The sequence below is a fragment of the Poromitra crassiceps genome (assembly GCF_964638095.1).
Source record: "Poromitra crassiceps genome assembly, chromosome: 5".
Taxonomy (NCBI): domain Eukaryota; kingdom Metazoa; phylum Chordata; class Actinopteri; order Beryciformes; family Melamphaidae; genus Poromitra; species Poromitra crassiceps.
In genome coordinates, this window is record NC_139642.1 from 62,202,368 (window position 1) to 62,222,405 (window position 20,038).

Below are 20,038 nucleotides of genomic sequence, written 5' to 3' on the forward strand. Positions count from 1 at the left end.
TAATTATTTAACATTAATCTGTATAGCTTACATAAACCATATCGTGCTACATATCGATATTGAGAAAAATCGTTAGGCTGATTTCAATAACAAGTGCAATGCCCGTTACCCCCATGCACCACTCTGTGGGCGCTCCCCCCACACACTGCATTCAGTCAGGTCTGTCAATAACCCCCTTTTCTATCATCTATTTTACTCCAAATGGGCGAGTTATATAAAGAATGACCCCTCTACAGTTGTTATGGAAAGGTGAAATTAGCTATATAGACCGTGTTTTGCCCCTCACTGGAAATACGTTTAATCCTGTTACAAAGTCAGGCATTTTAACATGGGGGGGGAATGCCTACTGCCCCACTGCCCCTGACGCCTAGCGGCCAGCCGAGGAACTACAGCTTTTCAATTCACTTCCGCATCATCAGAGGCAGTGGTGGCCCAACGGTTAGAGAAGGGAGCTTTGTGACCGGAAGGTTGTCGGTTCAATCCCCGGAACGGGCAGGATAAATCTGGGTGGGGAAAGTGAAAAGGCAGCGCTTGCCCCTCCCTCATTACCACCACTGAGGTGCCCTTGAGCAAGGCCCTTAACCCCAACCGCTCCCGTGGAGCTGACCAGTGGCCAGCAGTGGATCAGACTGTGGTTGTACTGGTCAGCTTCCAGGTATGAATGTGTGTGTGGCTGTGAACAGAGCCCTCCTGAAAAAAGAGCATTAATCTGGGTGAGACTCCGCCTGTATAAAGGTAAAAAAAAAAAAGGGGGGAAGGGGGTGGGCTTGCCCACTGAGGGCAACCTGACGAGCCCTTATGTTTTTTTTGCTCATCCTGCACATTTATTTTTATCGTCTTCTCTTCCCGATCAATATGTACTATATATATTGTTTTGTTTTTAATCTATCATGTATTGTTTTTTGTTTATGTGCAATAAATTAACTAAACTAAACCTGGCGGGGAAGAGATCGATCCAGACTCCCACGCGGGAGGGGCGGTGACGCAAGGGACTAGATTCGGATTGGGGGATAGATTTGGATAAATCAGATTTGATTATTTCTGTCTTGATCAGATTTCAAATTGTTTATTTATGTACTACCTTTGAAGCAAAGAGTTAAGGTCCATATGGCGGTAAAGTAGGACTCAAAACGCAGTCGCCAACTAAATCTACACAATCCATATTAGAAAAGCGACCCTCTAAACAAGCCATTTAGACTTTAGACTAGACTGTTAGTTTTACTTCGTTAGATACTTCGCCTATTCTTAATCTGACTTTAATTTATAGCCAACCTAATTAAAATACAGGTCACCCTGGAAAGCAGCACTCTCCCTTTAAGGTGTCAGATACTGTAGCTCTTTGGTCACAAGTTCAGAGAAAAGTAACAATTCAAAAAGATAATGTAGTCTTGACATTTGGCTTTCTGAGTTTTATTACAGAATGAGTATATGACACAACAATCCCTTTAATTAGGGTTTAGCTGTCTATTGAAAAAAAAGCAAAAAGCAAGAAATATAAAAAATACTGCCTGGGTAAAAATTAGCAAGCAGATAAGTTTTCTCTGCAAGATTCCTCAAACTTCTATAAGAATCTGACTATATTTACTGTCTATACATCTGTGGGTGTTTCCCTCTAATCAAAATACAAATGTATTGGCTTACATCGGCCCTAAGACTTCATCATGTAACCGGTTCTTCATTACTTTAGTCACAATACTTTCTTACTTAATAGTTCAATGACGTTCATCATGTCTTCATAACAATTACAGTTTTTGTTTTCTTGTGTTCAGACATATAGGTTTATTAGATGTTGTTTTACCTTGACAGTTTCCTGAGGAAGGCGAGAGCTATCGCTGAAACTGTCAAGGTAAAACAACATCTAACAAACCTATATGTCTGAACACAAGAAAACAAAAACTGTCACTTTGTTACTTTCTGCCTTATATGGTCTTTCAGTTCAGGCGGCACTCAACTTCTAGTTAGTTTCCAAGTAAAGCAGGCATAATACAAAAACACAGGTTTACACACATACAACAAGCTGTTCAGATATACATCATGCGAGCAGAATACAACTTAGACAGGTTTAGTGATCTATGCTTCTCTAGTCTCGCTAGCCAGCCTCTCTTCCTTTCTGTCAAGGAAGAGAGGCTGGCTAGCGAGACTAATGCTTCTCTGACATATCAAGGCTTTGGTTAAAATGGAATCCTTCAGTCATTGAGGTTCCTGTGGGCTGCTGCTTTTCTTCCAACTGCCTCCGCTCTCTCCTCTTTTCCTTCCAGACATTTCCTCATCTCTCAATCATTCATCTCTTGCCCTTCCTCATCTAAATCCCTCTGTATCCCACAGGAGTTGCTTGATACACAACCTCTCACGCCATTCGGGCAAACTTCATAACATCATGTTTCACTCTTGAAGGGTTAGCCAATTGGAACAGGAGTGGTCGTTAATATTAATGAGCCTTAAAAACACGGCGACACAAACAGCCCGTGGTTGGTGAGGCTCAGAGAGATGCTGGAATGGACCTTAAGACACAAAATAAAACTCTGGACAGCAAAGAGTGCAGAATATGGGACTTGACTTAAAAGCTCTGCACCACTTCCTGTTCACGCCATTTTACAGTTAAATCTGGAGCAGAACAGGTTTAAACAAAACAGCCGTCAGTTACAAGTTCCAACTATGTTCAGTATGAATATATGAATGAAAACGGAATCAAACTGCTGCCTGTAAAATAACAGCAATAGATTTGACTGAGACCGTCTGTCAACCTCAGACAAATTAATGGTGATTTTAGCTCCAGAATATTCTGCTGTAGTGTAGTACCGTAAATTCCGGACTATAAGCCGCACCGGTGTATAAGCCGCACCTTCAAAGTTGACTATTTTTTTCTTATATAAGCCGCACCGGAGTATAAGCCGCGGGTGTTTTAATGGTATTTTTTTTTTTTTTTTTTTTTGTGTTTTAATGTTTAATTACCATATGTAAGGGTTCATGCACAGAGGGGATTGTAGAGGAAGCTCCCATTTATTAACATTTCAACAAAACAACATAACACAATACCACCTGTGTTGTTTTTTACAGTGCACACAGTGTCATACAGTGTCATACAGTGTGGTGAAAAGAGGGCAAGAGAGGAAATTAAAACTTATTATAGTTATATAGGATTTATAGTTAGAAAGAGTGCTAAAAAAGAGAGTTTTTTTTTTTTTTTTTTTTTTTTTGAAAAAATCCATAGATAAGCCGCACCGTTATATAAGCCGCAGGGGCCAAAAAAGGCCAAAAAACGGGAAAAAAGGTGCGGCTTATAGTCCGGAATTTACGGTAGTAATCACACACGAGACACTTGACTTGACCATCACAGTTTCACAAACTCTCGATCCAAACTATATTATTTACCTTGTAATGACATGTTTACATCACGGTTTGCTTTCTAGCAGCCAATGCCAAGATTCATGGCTGAGAAACAAACATAATTCTGCACAGTCAGACTTTGCTGTCAGTTACACAGAAGCTTGTTCCCCCTGCAGACAGTGGAGGCGCTCTTCAGCAGGTTAACGGCAACGGTGTCTCTTCAGTGAATCGGACCGATGGAACAATTTCTTGCAGCGGACACACCAGTAGCCTGTTCCAGTGTGAATGCGTTGATGTGTTTTTAGGTCACCTAACCGACTGAAACTGCTCCCACATTGGTCACAGTGGTAGGGCTTCTCTCCAGTGTGAATGAGTTTATGATTCGTTAGGTTATCTACGCGACTGAAACTGCTCTCACATTGGTCACAGTGATAGGGCTTGTCCCCACGGTGAATGCGTTGATGTCTTTTTAGGGTACCCAACCGACTGAAATTGCTCCCACATTGGTCACACCAGTAGGGTTTCTGTCCAGTGTGAATGCGTTGATGTGATCTTAGGCCTTCTAAGCGACCGAAACTGCTCCCACATTGGTCACAGCTGTAGGGTTTCTCTTCAGTGTGAACGTGTTGATGGCTTATTAGGTTAGCTAACTGCCTGAAGCTGCTCCCACATTGGTCACAACTGTAGGGTTTCGTTCCAGTGTGAATGCGTTTATGTATTGTTAGGTTACTTGACTGACTGAAGCTGCTCCCACATTGGTCACACCTGTAGGGTTTCGTTCCAGTGTGAATGCGTTTATGTGTCGTTAGGTGACTTGAGACACTGAAGCTGCTCCCACATTGGTCACAGTGGTAGGGTTTGGCCCCAGTGTGAATGCGTTGATGTGTTTTTAGGTGAACTGACTGAGTGAACGATTTCCCACACAGCTGACAGGAGTAAGGTTTCTCCCCTGAGTGAACTCTCTGATGCCTCTTTAACACTTGAGGTGTTGTGAAAGCTTTGTCACACTGCTGACAGGAGTACCGTTTCTCCCCTGAGTGAACTCTCTGATGCTCCTTTAATGTTCCAAGTCTTCTGAATGCTTTGTCACACAGCTGACAGGAATAAGGTTTCTCCCCCGAGTGGACTCTCTGATGAATTTTTAACGCTGGAAGTGTTGAATATGCTTTGTCACACTGCTGACAGGGGTAAGGTTTCTCCTCTGAGTGAAGTATCTGATGCGTCTTTAAGTATTGAGGTGTTGTGAATGCTTTGTCACACACCTGACAGGAATAAGGTTTCTCCACTAAGTGAACTCTCTGATGGATCTTTAAAGTTCCAAGTACTTTGAAGGCTTTGCCACACTGCTGACAGGAGTACGGTCTCTCCCCTGAGTGGACTCTCTGATGATTCTTTAAGTTTTGACGTGTTTTGAATGCTTTGTCACACTGCTGACAGCGGTGACCTTTGGGTCCGTTGGTGTCTCTCTGTTTCCATAGAGAAAAATATAAAGAAAGAATCAGGGCAGAGTGTATGTGTGTGTTGCAACATCAGTGATACAACAGTGATATTTTTTCTCACCTCTTCCGAAGAATTCATTTCCATAACGTGTCTTGTCAAATGTCTCTCGTCTCGCCAATCAGCTCTGACATCAAACAGAGACAGTCAGTAAGACAGGGAACATCCACAAAAATAGCAATCATAATAACAATAATAATAATCATAATTAAAGCTGCAAGTAGCCTCCAAATCTATTCACAGCCACACGATGGCCCAGTACAGCGACCCCCTTTGAAAATCACATGACAAAGTAGGACAAAGAGTGTTTGTTAACAATGTTGTTGTTGTGTAGGGAGGTCTGTAGTCTCTCTCTCTGTCCCTCTCTCGTTCTGTTGTGCCAGATGACCACCTGATAGCCCACTTCAGATAGCAACATCACTCCCACCTCCCTCTCTTTCCCCCTCCCTCTCTCTCTTTCACTCACGGCTTGCGGAAAAAATAGAACAGACGCCGAACAGAAGCGGGGACAGCCCTAGCGTGAATGTCACTTGAAATGACTTGGAGTATTATCATTTTGGAAATATATTGTAATCCCCAATCTTTCCAAGTACCCCCTGCAATCTGCTGAAGTACCCCTAGGGCTACTTGGTATAAGGATTAAAGAGCGTGGTGCAGGTAAAAAAAATAATAATAAAAATATATATATATATATATATATATATATATATATATATATATAAGGACTCAAGATTCTTATGATAATACCCCCCAAAAAACAAAAACAAAATTAAAACATGCCCCCACGGCAGAAATATGGAGAAAAAGGTGGCATTATAATGCACATGGAAAAAGAAAACACTTTTGACGTCCCTCGGGCTACTGTAATAATGTACTGTACTGTAATAATAATAATAATATACAGTCAATGTGTACTACAGCAGAAAACTTTCCAAAACACCAGACGTACGATAATTATCGTATTTATAGAGCCATATGATTTCCGCAAAACCCCAAAAATGGACGGAATCACCGAATTTGGTAATAAAATGGAATAAACGGCAAAACATGGAATATTGCAGAATTTTCAATAATTTGGCTAAAATTAATAAAAGTATACCTAATTATCAAAATAAGAAGTAGATCTAATTATCGTATACCTAATGATTTCATAATTGTAAAATAGGTCTAGAGAAATGATTCAGTTTTCGATTGGGGTGTTTTGAGAGGGGGGTCGGCCTTGCGTGCAAGCAACCCTTACTGTACCTTAAGAAACATGTCGAAGAAGCTGTCTGTCTGAGAGAGCAATGTCGTCAAAAAAAGAAAAAATATCGCTCCTAACCCCTAAATTTAAATTTAAATTAAAATGGAAAAAATTGAATTCAGGGAAAAACAAAACGGAATTTGGAAAAAAATAAAACTGATTTCATATGGCTCTATGATAATTGACCTCCAACAATGATCATTTTGACCCTCTGGTACGATAATTCAATACTGCCCAAAATGCATTTCAGCACTGAGGCAGCAGAGAAAACTCCACGCCGCCATGTTGCAAGGCAACTATATTTAGTTTGTTTGGGCTCTATCTATGGTTAATATGGCATTTTATGAAGTTTTAATAGTTTCAGTAGTCAAACATAACTAGTAGTAAAACTAGTTGAACCCCAATATGTAATTGTTTTTTCAAAATAACGCCTATTTGGAAATATAATTTTGGAGAGCCATGAGACCGTACAGGGGACCGACCATCTCAGCTCGTGTAAGCCGGCTGCAGAATGGTCTCAGGTGGATGGATAACTATCGTTGGAGATGATGGACGCAAGTGGCACTCGCTGGAGCTCAGGAGGAGAGGAGGTTTAGCTCCAGAGGGGAAGAGTTTTAGCTGCAGAGTGGAGGAAATGTACTGCAGCGAGTGGCCTCTCGACAGATGGACAGACAGGGACAGACGCTGGGCGTACAGAGGTAATGATCCGAGGGAACATTTATTGTTTATTGTGTATTAAAATCATCACAGGTGTTATTGCTAGATTTGCCGGTTTTTATGTGTGCGTGCCAGATGCTTCACAAAAACCAGTCTAGATGCAGCTGTGTGGGGGGGGGAAACAAAAAACAAAAGAGAATCCTAATTGCTACATAAAAGTCCCACATATTAATGCAAAGTGGTGTCTAACCTGCATCAAGCTCTTTAAATGTTCAAACTGCTAAAGTGTTCAAAGTATAAAGTTTATTGTTCGATTTTGTCCAGAATTCCCCCTTCTTTTTTAATTATAGGTAGAGAGGGGGGTAACAGTGAAACTATAATCAAAATAGCCATTCTCTGATTGTTAGCTTCAGTGTGGGAATTTAGTCAAGATGCACCTAAAAACCATGATTGAGGGGTAAAATTGCCCCCAAGACATCGATGCTAAATGACCATCTATAGCGTCCATTTTCTGACTCTGGTAAAGAATAAATCTGAAGGTAATGATTAAAATGAGAAAGGTAAGAAGTTATACTTGCAGTTTTAGCCATTAAACCAGGTGGAAACAGACCATCATTTTAGCAAGTACAGGGTATATGCAATCCTGAGGTTAAATTCAAGACTTTTTCAAGACCCTTCCAATAACTTTCAAGACCCCATCACCACTTCGAGCTGTGACCGATTACATCAGCGACACAACTTTAACTAACTTACTATACATTTTGAGTTTGAGATTGCAAAACTAAACAATGTTAGTTTGCCATAACTTCTATGCACTGTATCAATACAACAGAATTCAGATAGGCCAGGAAGGAATCAAGCTCAAGAGAATAAATTGAGTGACTAACCCAAAGGCAAGGTTTATTTAAACGTAAATATATATATAAAGTATATTTATAACAATAACATGCTCGCTCACTCACTCACACATGCACACAACAGTGTTTCCCTGAGGATCAATCTGGTGCACTCTGAGAGCTATCCCCAGGTATTTTCACATGATCAAATCTGGCCCCCATTCAAAAAGGTTTGGACACCCTTGCCATATAGTCTCATATCACAATATTGATATAAAATTGATATATTGCCCACCCGTAATATTGAGTGCCAGAATCAACCTCCCAATGATGCAATTACAGAAAAAGATTAGATTTCATTGGTTATCAATCACTGCTTTCAATGTCTGATATAAATGTTTTATTTTTACAACCAGATCACCCTATTGTTTTATTTTTACAACGAGATCACCCTATTAAATAAACAGCGTCATGACTCAATAACGTTAATTGGCAGAGGGTCGCTCGTACTGAGCACATGTCCTCCTCAAACTGACGGTGAAAAATGTTTGCCGTCACAAAATAAAAATCGTTTGACGACTTATTTGAGGGAGTGTAATTATGTTATCGATCACATCGCTCGCAGCTGATAGAAATAATACAATCATGTCAAAACCATTCCCTCACTGCGGTGTCAAACAAACTGCGTGGTTGCCAGCGTATTGTTGCATCTGGCATTTCCTCGTCGTTAACGAGAAATGCGCAAGCTGCAACAATCAAGTCACCAGCGTCCCAGCGTCGGAGTTTTAACGATAAGCAAAGCAGCTGTCTGGAGGTTTGGAGCTGCATCCCAGAGAGAGACAGACTGAACATCAGAATGTTTTCATATATATATATTTTAATCAAGTCGGTGTGAATGTTTTCATCACTTTTATCATTTTTGATATCGTTTATATATATTAGAGCCCGACCGATACTGGATTTTTGAGGCCGATGCCGATACCAGGGAGTAAAAAAAATCCGATATCGATATATCGGCCGATATTCTTATATTAAATATACACATATTACACAATGTTTTTGCAATGATCCCTCAAATATCAAACACTTGACAAAGATATGACTTGACATGACTTGAGATATGTAATGTAGGCAGGATATTTTAGAGCTCATCAATCAACTTTATTGTCCAAAATGAAATCAATGCAATGAAACAGTAAACTGAACTGGGAATTTAATAATTATAAATAACTAGAAATACAAAAACACAAATAGAACAAATATGAAATATAACTTGAATTAAGAAAAAAGATCAAATATACACAACATGCTGTCTATAACTTAAAAAATACAAAATAAAGAAATATCGGCATACCGGCCAACATATCGGCCGATACCGATATATCGGTCGGGCTCTAATATATATATATATATATATATATATATATAAAGTCGGTCTGAATGTTTTTATGATTTTTATAATTGTTTCTAACATTTTTATCATTGGTTCTAAATTTTTTATCATTGGTTTTATCATTTAATAAACTAAATCAAATGCTTACTGTGTGGTTTTGTGATAAAAGTGGCTCTCCTCTTGACTTCGACCGGCTAGTGTGGCTCTCATGGAGAAAGTAGTGAGGATCACTGTTTTAGACAGTCGGGTAGGATGTGAACCGATTAACCGATGACCCTTTCAACATTAACCGATTAATACTAATAAAAAAAGTGTTGCACGTGCCCTTTAACACAGTGCCATGCCATGTGGGTGGGCGGCGCAGACGCAGCGAGAAGCACACAGTGCAAAGCGAGTAGAGCAAAATTAAGTGCCAAAAAAAAACACCGTGTGGGACCCAGATACCTACAGAGAGACAACCCACCCTCATAAAAAGCACCGTGTGGGACCCAGACACCTACATGAGAGACAATCCACCCTCATAAAAAGCACCGTTTGGGACCCAGACACCTACATGAGAGACAATCCACCCTCATAAAAAGCACCGTGTGGGACCCAGACACCTACATGAGAGACAATCCACCCTCATAAAAAGCACCGTGTGGGACCCAGACACCTACATGAGAGACAATCCACCCTCATAAAAAGCACCGTGTGGGACCCAGATACCTACATGAGAGACAATCCACCCTCATAAAAAACACCGTGTGGGACCCAGATACCTACATGAGAGACAATCCACCCTCATAAAAAGCACCGTGTGGGACCCAGATACCTACATAAGAGACAATCCACCCTCATAATAAGCACCGTGTGGGACCCAGATACCTACATGAGAGACAATCCACCCTCATAAAAAACACCGCGTGGGACCCAGATACCTACATAAGAGACAATCCACCCTCATAAAAAGCACCGTGTGGGACCCAGATACCTACATAAGAGACAATCCACCCTCATAAAAAACACCGCGTGGGACCCAGATACCTACATAAGAGACAATCCACCCTCATAAAAAACACCGCGTGGGACCCAGATACCTACATAAGAGACAATCCACCCTCATAAAAAACACCGCGTGGGACCCAGATACCTACATAAGAGACAATCCACCCTCATAAAAAACACCGCGTGGGACCCAGATACCTACATAAGAGACAATCCACCCTCATAAAAAGCACCGTGTGGGACCCAGATACCTACATGAGAGACAATCCACCCTCATAAAAAGCACCGTGTGGGACCCAGATACCTACATGAGACAATCCACCCTCATAAAAAGCACCGTGTGGGACCCAGATACCTACAGAGAGACAATCCACCCTCATAAAAAGCACCGTGTGGGACCCAGATACCTACAGAGAGACAATCCACCCTCATAAAAAGCACCGCGTGGGACCCAGATACCTACAGAGAGACAATCCACCCTCATAAAAAGCACCGTGTGGGACCCAGATACCTACATGAGAGACAATCCACCCTCATAAAAAGCACTGTGTGGGACCCAGATACCTACATGAGACAATCCACCCTCATAAAAAGCACCATGTGGGACCCAGATACCTACAGAGAGACAATCCACCCTCATAAAAAGCACCATGTGGGACCCAGACACCTACAGAGAGACAATCCACCCTCATAAAAAGCACTGTGTGGGACCCAGATACCTACATGAGACAATCCACCCTCATAAAAAGCACCATGTGGGACCCAGACACCTACAGAGAGACAACCCACCCTCATAAAAAGCACCGTGTGGGACCCAGATACCTACATGAGAGACAATCCACCCTCATAAAAAGCACCGTGTGGGACCCAGATACCTACAGAGAGACAATCCACCCTCATAAAAAGCACCATGTGGGACCCAGACACCTACAGAGAGACAATCCACCCTCATAAAAAGCACTGTGTGGGACCCAGATACCTACATGAGACAATCCACCCTCATAAAAAGCACCATGTGGGACCCAGACACCTACAGAGAGACAACCCACCCTCATAAAAAGCACCGTGTGGGACCCAGATACCTACATGAGAGACAATCCACCCTCATAAAAAGCACCGTGTGGGACCCAGACACCTACAGAGAGACAATCCACCCTCATAAAAAGCACCGTGTGGGACCCAGATACCTACATGAGAGACAATCCACCCTCATAAAAAGCACTGTGTGGGACCCAGATACCTACATGAGAGACAATCCACCCTCATAAAAAACACCGTGTGGGACCCAGATACCTACAGAGAGACAACCCACCCTCATAAAAAGCACCGTGTGGGACCCAGACACCTACATGAGAGACAATCCACCCTCATAAAAAGCACCATGTGGGACCCAGATACCTACATGAGAGACAATCCACCCTCATAAAAAGCACCGTGTGGGACCCAGATACCTACATGAGAGACAATCCACCCTCATAAAAAGCACCGTGTGAGACCCAGATACCTACATGAGAGACAATCCACCCTCATAAAAAGCACCGTGTGGGACCCAGACACCTACAGAGAGACAATCCACCCTCATAAAAAGCACCGTGTGGGACCCAGATACCTACAGAGACACAATCCACCCTCATAAAAAGCACCGTGTGGGACCCAGATACCTACATGAGAGACAATCCACCCTCATAAAAAGCACTGTGTGGGACCCAGATACCTACATGAGAGACAATCCACCCTCATAAAAAGCACCGTGTGGGACCCAGATACCTACATGAGACACAATCCACCCTCATAAAAAGCACCGTTTGGGACCCAGATACCTACATGAGAGACAATCCACCCTCATAAAAAGCACCGTGTGGGACCCAGATACCTACAGAGACACAATCCACCCTCATAAAAAGCACCGTGTGGGACCCAGATACCTACATGAGAGACAATCCACCCTCATAAAAAGCACTGTGTGGGACCCAGATACCTACATGAGAGACAATCCACCCTCATAAAAAGCACCGTGTGGGACCCAGATACCTACATGAGACACAATCCACCCTCATAAAAAGCACCGTGTGGGACCCAGATACCTACATGAGAGACAATCCACCCTCATAAAAAGCACCGTGTGGGACCCAGATACCTACATGAGACACAATCCACCCTCATAAAAAGCACCGTGTGGGACCCAGATACCTACAGAGACAATCCACCCTCATTGGATAGTAATGCTCTTCCTGGTGGAAGGTGGAAGGGTAACAAGACGCGCTTCCCAGGGCTGGCCAGTCTAGCGAGGCGCTACCTGTGTGTTCCCGGGACCTCTGTCCCATCTGAGCGGGTATCCTCTGCTGCGGGGCTCACAGTCAATAGACTGTGCTGTGCTGACCCCAAAGCATGTCGATATGCTGATATTCATAAATAAAAACTAGAACGACCGCAACGCGGACTTATGCCTCCGCCATTAGTTCATTCTTGAGTCCAAGTGGATGTTGGAGCCAAATAGGAAGAAATTGCATCAAGGCGTTTCTGTGCAGAATTGGATATTTGAGCCAAATGTGAAGAAATTTAGTCAATGTGTTACTGAGATATGGCGTTACCGAGCTTGAAAATGGCATTTGTTAGGTCACTGTGACCTTGACCTTTGACCTTTGACCACCAAAATCTAATCAGATCATCCTTGAGCCTAAGTGAATGTTTAAGGCGAATCTGATGAAATTCCGTCCAGGCGTTCCTCAGATATCGCGTTAACAAGCTTGAAAATGGCGTTCGAGAGGTCACAGTGACCTTGACCTTTGACCTTTGACCACCAAAATCTAATCAGATCATCCTTGAGCCTAAGTGAATGTTTAAGGCGAATCTGATGAAATTCCGTCCAGGCGTTCCTCAGATATCGCGTTAACTCATTCACCGCCAGTTTAGGACTGCCAATATTTAGCACAGGCCAAAGATTTTCATAATTGTTGGTCATCTTTCAAGACCCACAGTAAATTATCTATTAGCACCAGAGTGATTTGCAATACCTCAAAATGAAGATGTACGTCTCTGGGTTCACCAGGAAAAAAAAAGTGAGCTTTTAGCATGTTCTGTACTCTACTTATAGCCATTTATAAAAGAAATTGCAGAAAATGGCATTTATGTACACAGCACACAATATCAGGCAGAACTCGCTCTCAATTCTTTTATTTTGAACTGTATTGACATCAGACATGTAAATATTATTCATTATGACACAAATGACAAAAAAAAATATATATATATATATATATATATATATGAAGTGCTTTTTTTACATTCAACAATACAGTTTGCTCAGTGTGAGTGAGTGTACAGACAGACAGACAGACAGACAGACAGACAGACACACACAGACACAGACACACACACACACACACGCACACACACACACACACACACAGAGAGAGAGAGTTCTCTCCACAGCTGCTGCTGGATCGCACCTCCTTCCCCCTCCTTCCCCATCAGCGTTTCCCTCCTCTCGCTGGGAGGAATGCTGCGACACGACACAGGCTTTGGGACCAGGCGCTGCTGTTACCGGATCGATCATGTTCGTCACGGGTTTGACTAGGCAATCCAGGTTCGCCCTGCAGCAAGGCTGGCACATAGGAACGGGGTCCAGGGACCAGGATCGATCATGTTGGTCACGGGTTTGACTACCGCGGTTTCGATGTCTGCTGCTCTGCAGCAAGTCGATCAGCTCTGCAGCGCAGCGAGGGGGCATTTCAATGGCGTTTCTCCTCTGCAACAAGGAAGCGCGTTTCCTTTCCACCTTCTTCCTAATTTCAAACAACAGCTGTGGTATGTGTTTGATAACGTGCTGTCGGCTTGACTTTGAGGATAGGGACCCGAAACTATGTCACAGGCTGGGTAAGTGTTTCAACTATGCGCTGCACTCATAAAAACAAAAACACGTCAAACACGTCATTGGCGGGGAGGGCTATTTCTGATAACACGTCAAAGACGTCATTGGCGGTGAATGAGCAAGCTTGAAAATGGCGTTCGAGAGGTCACAGTGACCTTGACCTTTGACCACCAAAATCTAATCAGATCATCCTTGAGCCTAAGTGAATGTTTAAGGCGAATCTGATGAAATTCCGTCCAGGCGTTCCTCAGATATCGCGTTAAGCTTGAAAATGGCGTTCGAGAGGTCACAGTGACCTTGACCTTTGACCTTTGACCACCAAAATCTAATCAGATCATCCTTGAGCCTAAGTGAATGTTTAAGGCGAATCTGATGAAATTCCGTCCATGCGTTCCTCAGATATCGCGTTAACAAGCTTGAAAATGGCGTTCGAGAGGTCACAGTGACCTTGACCTTTGACCTTTGACCACCAAAATCTAATCAGATCATCCTTGAGCCTAAGTGAATGTTTAAGGCGAATCTGATGAAATTCCGTCCAGGCGTTCCTCAGATATCGCGTTAACAAGCTTGAAAATGGCGTTCGAGAGGTCACAGTGACCTTGACCTTTGACCACCAAAATCTAATCAGATCATCCTTGAGCCTAAGTGAATGTTTAAGGCGAATCTGATGAAATTCCGTCCAGGCGTTCCTCAGATATCGCATTAACAAGCTTGAAAATGGCGTTCGAGAGGTCACAGTGACCTTGACCTTTGACCTTTGACCACCAAAATGTAATCAGATCATCCTTGAGCCTAAGTGAATGTTTAAGGCGAATCTGATGAAATTCCGTCAAGGCGTTCCTCAGATATGGCGTTAACAAACATCCGTACGGACGGACGGACGGACGGACGGACATCCGTACGGACGGACATCCGTACGGACGGCCGGCCGTACGTACGTATGTACGGACGGACAACCCGGATCCATAATGCCTTCGGCCTGGCTTCGCCGGCGGAGGCATAACAAGTCAACTGTCCTGTCCTGTGTGTGCGTGTGTGTGTGTGTGTGTGTGTGTGTGTGTGTCCGCCATGTGAGGACTCGAGAGTGAGGTAGATCTTGCACGTTTATTTTATTTTGCCTTTATTTTATTATTTATCACGAACTGCCTTCTTCAGAAGGCCGTTAGGCTGAAACGTTCGTGCTTGTTGTACCTGGTGAAACTGGAATAAACACAAAGAAAGGACATTTTGTGTGCTGGCGCTCCTTCTCCTTCAAGTATTCTCCTGTGCCGTGCACCTAAACTTTTAAAACACCGCACCGGTGAGTGTGCTCGCTGCAGGCTGATTGCCAGTTTGTTTGAATATTTATTTTAATACCATATTTGCATATTAGCCTACGAAGAGTACAAAGTCTAATATTTTATATTTATTTTAATACCCTAAGTTTAACAGGCTATTTTGTATTTTCCAAAATGGACGGCCTTATCTCCAGCAGCTATGTCTGTTTTTTATCCCCATAATTAAAGTGTATTGATTTTTGTTTTAGTGAAAAAATAAAAGGAGGAGTGGACTCCTTTCATTGTTCCAAGTAGGCCTGGGATAGTCACCAGACCTCACGTTGAAAACCACCGCACTTTCCCCACCAAAGTCTAAGCCCCCCATTGGAAAAATGCATTTGAGGCCCATGAATTTGAGGCCCTGCCTGTGGAAATTACAACATAAATGGTTCAATCCCAAAGGAAAACAATAATGGCGTGGCAGCATTTTCCCACACAACTTACCCTCAGCAATGCAGACGCGTGTGAGTCTGTACACACCCTGGATGGGACTCTGTGTTGTGTGGAGAGAAAAAAGCACAGGAAGACACTGGAGCTCTGGATTGTGCTTGAGACCTGGTGTGACTTTATTGGCTCACAACCACAACTTTCATCTCTGCTGCTGGTCCACTGCTGGCTCCACAACCTAAGTTGGGAAGTAGTGAAACTTTAAGCAAACCTTTTTGGGTACAAGTCCAAAACTAATGAAAATAAATGACTGCACATTTAAATTAAATATATTATTAAGGCACTAGACTCTTCTTTACACATGACTAAACTGTTTCCACTGAATGGGTGCTCTACCCGCACAAAGCAAGTCGGCCTACATCATGACGTGGCACACAACAAGCGCTCACTTCTCAAAGCCACGCCAAAGTGAAGTCAACATCTTCAAGAACACATGAGTAATTAGTTGAACAGATTGACTGGATGGGTGTTTTTAGCTCGGATATTTTAGGATAATGTAGTCCGCCATTAACACTGCTTACCTTACGAAGACGTGATGAAAGTAAACAATGAACAAGATGGCACAGAACGACTTTCGGAACTACGGTATCAGCTCTGGGACAAACAGCCCTAAATTGCTGAATTCTCCAAGGCAATATAGACAGTGCTACAGTGACATCTAGTGGCTCATTTAGGCTACTGCCTTAAAACAGCTGGATAGGCCTGCAATAAAGAACTGTAGTAAAGTCAGAATCGGCTTTATTGGCGAATCATGTGCACATAGTAGGCTACAAGGAATTTGACTCCGGTGTAGTTGCTCACAAACATGACGTTCTCTCTCTCTCTCTCTCTCTCTCTCTCTCTCTCTCTCTCTCTCACACACACACACACACACACACACACACAGACACACACACACACACACACACACACACACACACACACACACACACACACACACACACACACACACACACACACACACACACACACACACACACGACACAAACAGCCTATTATGCACAGGCTGAGACAAGGACAGAGATGCATTAAATATTAACATGCATGATATGAGATCTTTAAATAGCAGGCCACAACTGCAAATGGCTGTGGAATAGGTGGTCTAATTTGGCAGGGCATTAAAAAAAACTAAATTGCACACTTGCTACTGTGTGTTGCTGTGTCACAGGTTAACCTTTCGCGTGCCAGAGGTGGCACTACCCGTGCCCTAGGTTGCTGACCCCTGGCCTACATGAAAACGCAGCAGCAGTAGAAGCTAGTAGCCTAATAATAAATCCAATACTAACGTAAGAATATTTTCTGATAGAACGAGGCCCGCTTCAACTCTTACTGAGTGTGACCTACATGTGTTTGCTCCTGGCGTACGCTGTGCATCCAGCCGTGTATTAACCATGTTGTGTAAAAACCTAAAATGGGTTCCCATCATACGTTATTAGACTCATGCCTCGCCTCAAACTGTGTCCGAAGCTCCAGGCCAGGCAGGCAGTGAGACCAAGTCAAGACCAAGACCAGACCAATGTGAGACCTTTGACTCTAATGATGGCTTAACCTTTACTCCATTGCTCTGCTAACGACAAAATATATATATTTTTTTAGTCAAATAGCCTACAAATGGCTGTAGGCTACAGTATTATACTCAGTGCCAGAAGGCAATCATTTGATCTGAAACACTGCAATTCCATATCTCACTGAGCTTCAGAAAGGCTCAACACAGTGTAAAAACACCTTACTGCTGCTAAATTATGACTCCCCCAAATTGTCAGCCACTGATTGGTAAATTATAGCCTATGATGTAATAACCTGTGTGATGATACATATAGGCTATCTGTATCATCACACAGATGATACATATAGCCTATGATGTAATAACCTGTGTGATGATACATATAGCCTATATGTATCATCACACAGATGATACATATAGGCTATATGTATCATCTGTGTGATGATACATATAGGCTATATGTATCATCTGTGTGATGATACATATAGGCTATATGTATCATCACACAGATGATACATATAGCCTATATGTATCATCACACAGATGATACAGATAGCCTATATGTATCATCTGTGTGATGATACAGATAGCCTATATGTATCATCACACAGATGATACATATAGCCTATATGTATCATCTGTGTGATGATACATATAGGCTATATGTATCATCTGTGTGATGATACATATAGGCTATATGTATCATCTGTGTGATGATACATATAGGCTATCTGTATCATCACACAGATGATACATATAGGCTATCTGTATCATCTGTGTGATGATACATATAGGCTATATGTATCATCTGTGTGATGATACATATAGGCTATCTGTATCACCTGTGTGATGATACATATAGGCTATCTGTATCACCTGTGTGATGATACATATAGGCTATCTGTATCATCTGTGTGATGATACATATAGGCTATATGTATCATCTGTGTGATGATACATATAGGCTATCTGTATCATCACACAGATGATACATATAGCCTATATGTATCATCACACAGATGATACATATAGGCTATCTGTATCATCTGTGTGATGATACATATAGGCTATATGTATCATCTGTGTGATGATACATATAGGCTATCTGTATCATCACACAGATGATACATATAGCCTATATGTATCATCACACAGATGATACATATAGGCTATATGTATCATCTGTGTGATGATACATATAGGCTATATGTATCATCACACAGATGATACAGATAGCCTATATGTATCATCACACAGATGATACATATAGGCTATATGTATCATCACACAGATGATACATATAGGCTATATGTATCATCACACAGATGATACAGATAGCCTATATGTATCATCACACAGATGATACATATAGGCTATATGTATCATCTGTGTGATGATACATATAGGCTATCTGTATCATCACACAGATGATACATATAGGCTATCTGTATCATCTGTGTGATGATACATATAGGCTATATGTATCATCTGTGTGATGATACATATAGGCTATCTGTATCACCTGTGTGATGATACATATAGGCTATCTGTATCACCTGTGTGATGATACATATAGGCTATCTGTATCATCTGTGTGATGATACATATAGGCTATATGTATCATCTGTGTGATGATACATATAGGCTATCTGTATCATCACACAGATGATACATATAGCCTATATGTATCATCACACAGATGATACATATAGGCTATCTGTATCATCTGTGTGATGATACATATAGGCTATATGTATCATCTGTGTGATGATACATATAGGCTATCTGTATCATCACACAGATGATACATATAGCCTATATGTATCATCACACAGATGATACATATAGGCTATCTGTATCATCTGTGTGATGATACATATAGCCTATATGTATCATCTGTGTGATGATACATATAGGCTATCTGTATCACCTGTGTGATGATACATATAGGCTATCTGTATCACCTGTGTGATGATACATATAGGCTATCTGTATCATCTGTGTGATGATACATATAGGCTATCTGTATCACCTGTGTGATGATACATATAGGCTATATGTATCATCTGTGTGATGATACATATAGGCTATCTGTATCATCTGTGTGATGATACATATAGGCTATATGTATCATCTGTGTGATGATACATATAGGCTATCTGTATCACCTGTGTGATGATACATATAGGCTATCTGTATCACCTGTGTGATGATACATATAGGCTATCTGTATCATCTGTGTGATGATACATATAGGCTATATGTATCATCTGTGTGATGATACATATAGGCTATCTGTATCATCACACAGATGATACATATAGCCTATATGTATCATCACACAGATGATACATATAGGCTATCTGTATCATCTGTGTGATGATACATATAGGCTATATGTATCATCTGTGTGATGATACATATAGGCTATCTGTATCATCACACAGATGATACATATAGCCTATATGTATCATCACACAGATGATACATATAGGCTATCTGTATCATCTGTGTGATGATACATATAGCCTATATGTATCATCTGTGTGATGATACATATAGGCTATCTGTATCACCTGTGTGATGATACATATAGGCTATCTGTATCACCTGTGTGATGATACATATAGGCTATCTGTATCATCTGTGTGATGATACATATAGGCTATATGTATCATCTGTGTGATGATACATATAGGCTATCTGTATCATCTGTGTGATGATACATATAGGCTATCTGTATCATCACACAGATGATACATATAGCCTATATGTATCATCACACAGATGATACATATAGGCTATCTGTATCATCTGTGTGATGATACATATAGCCTATATGTATCATCACACAGATGATACAGATAGCCTATATGTATCATCACACAGATGATACATATAGCCTATATGTATCATCTGTGTGATGATACAGATAGCCTATATGTATCATCACACAGATG

At 41.7% G+C, this 20,038-nt stretch overlaps 1 protein-coding gene across 1 annotated transcript; it reads right to left on the reverse strand.

Moving 5' to 3' along the window:
- Window positions 1–3,250: 3,250 nt before the first annotated feature.
- LOC310777311 (uncharacterized protein) lies at window positions 3,251–15,707 on the reverse strand. The gene is made up of 3 exons (XM_083637637.1): window positions 15,572–15,707; window positions 4,888–4,951; window positions 3,251–4,793 (listed from the first exon to the last, which is right to left on the reverse strand). Exons 2-3 carry the CDS (start codon window positions 4,909–4,911, stop codon window positions 3,528–3,530), a joined length of 1,290 nt encoding a protein of 429 aa, XP_083493763.1. The 5' UTR covers window positions 4,912–4,951; window positions 15,572–15,707; the 3' UTR covers window positions 3,251–3,527.
- Between the last annotated feature and the right edge of the window lie 4,331 nt (window positions 15,708–20,038).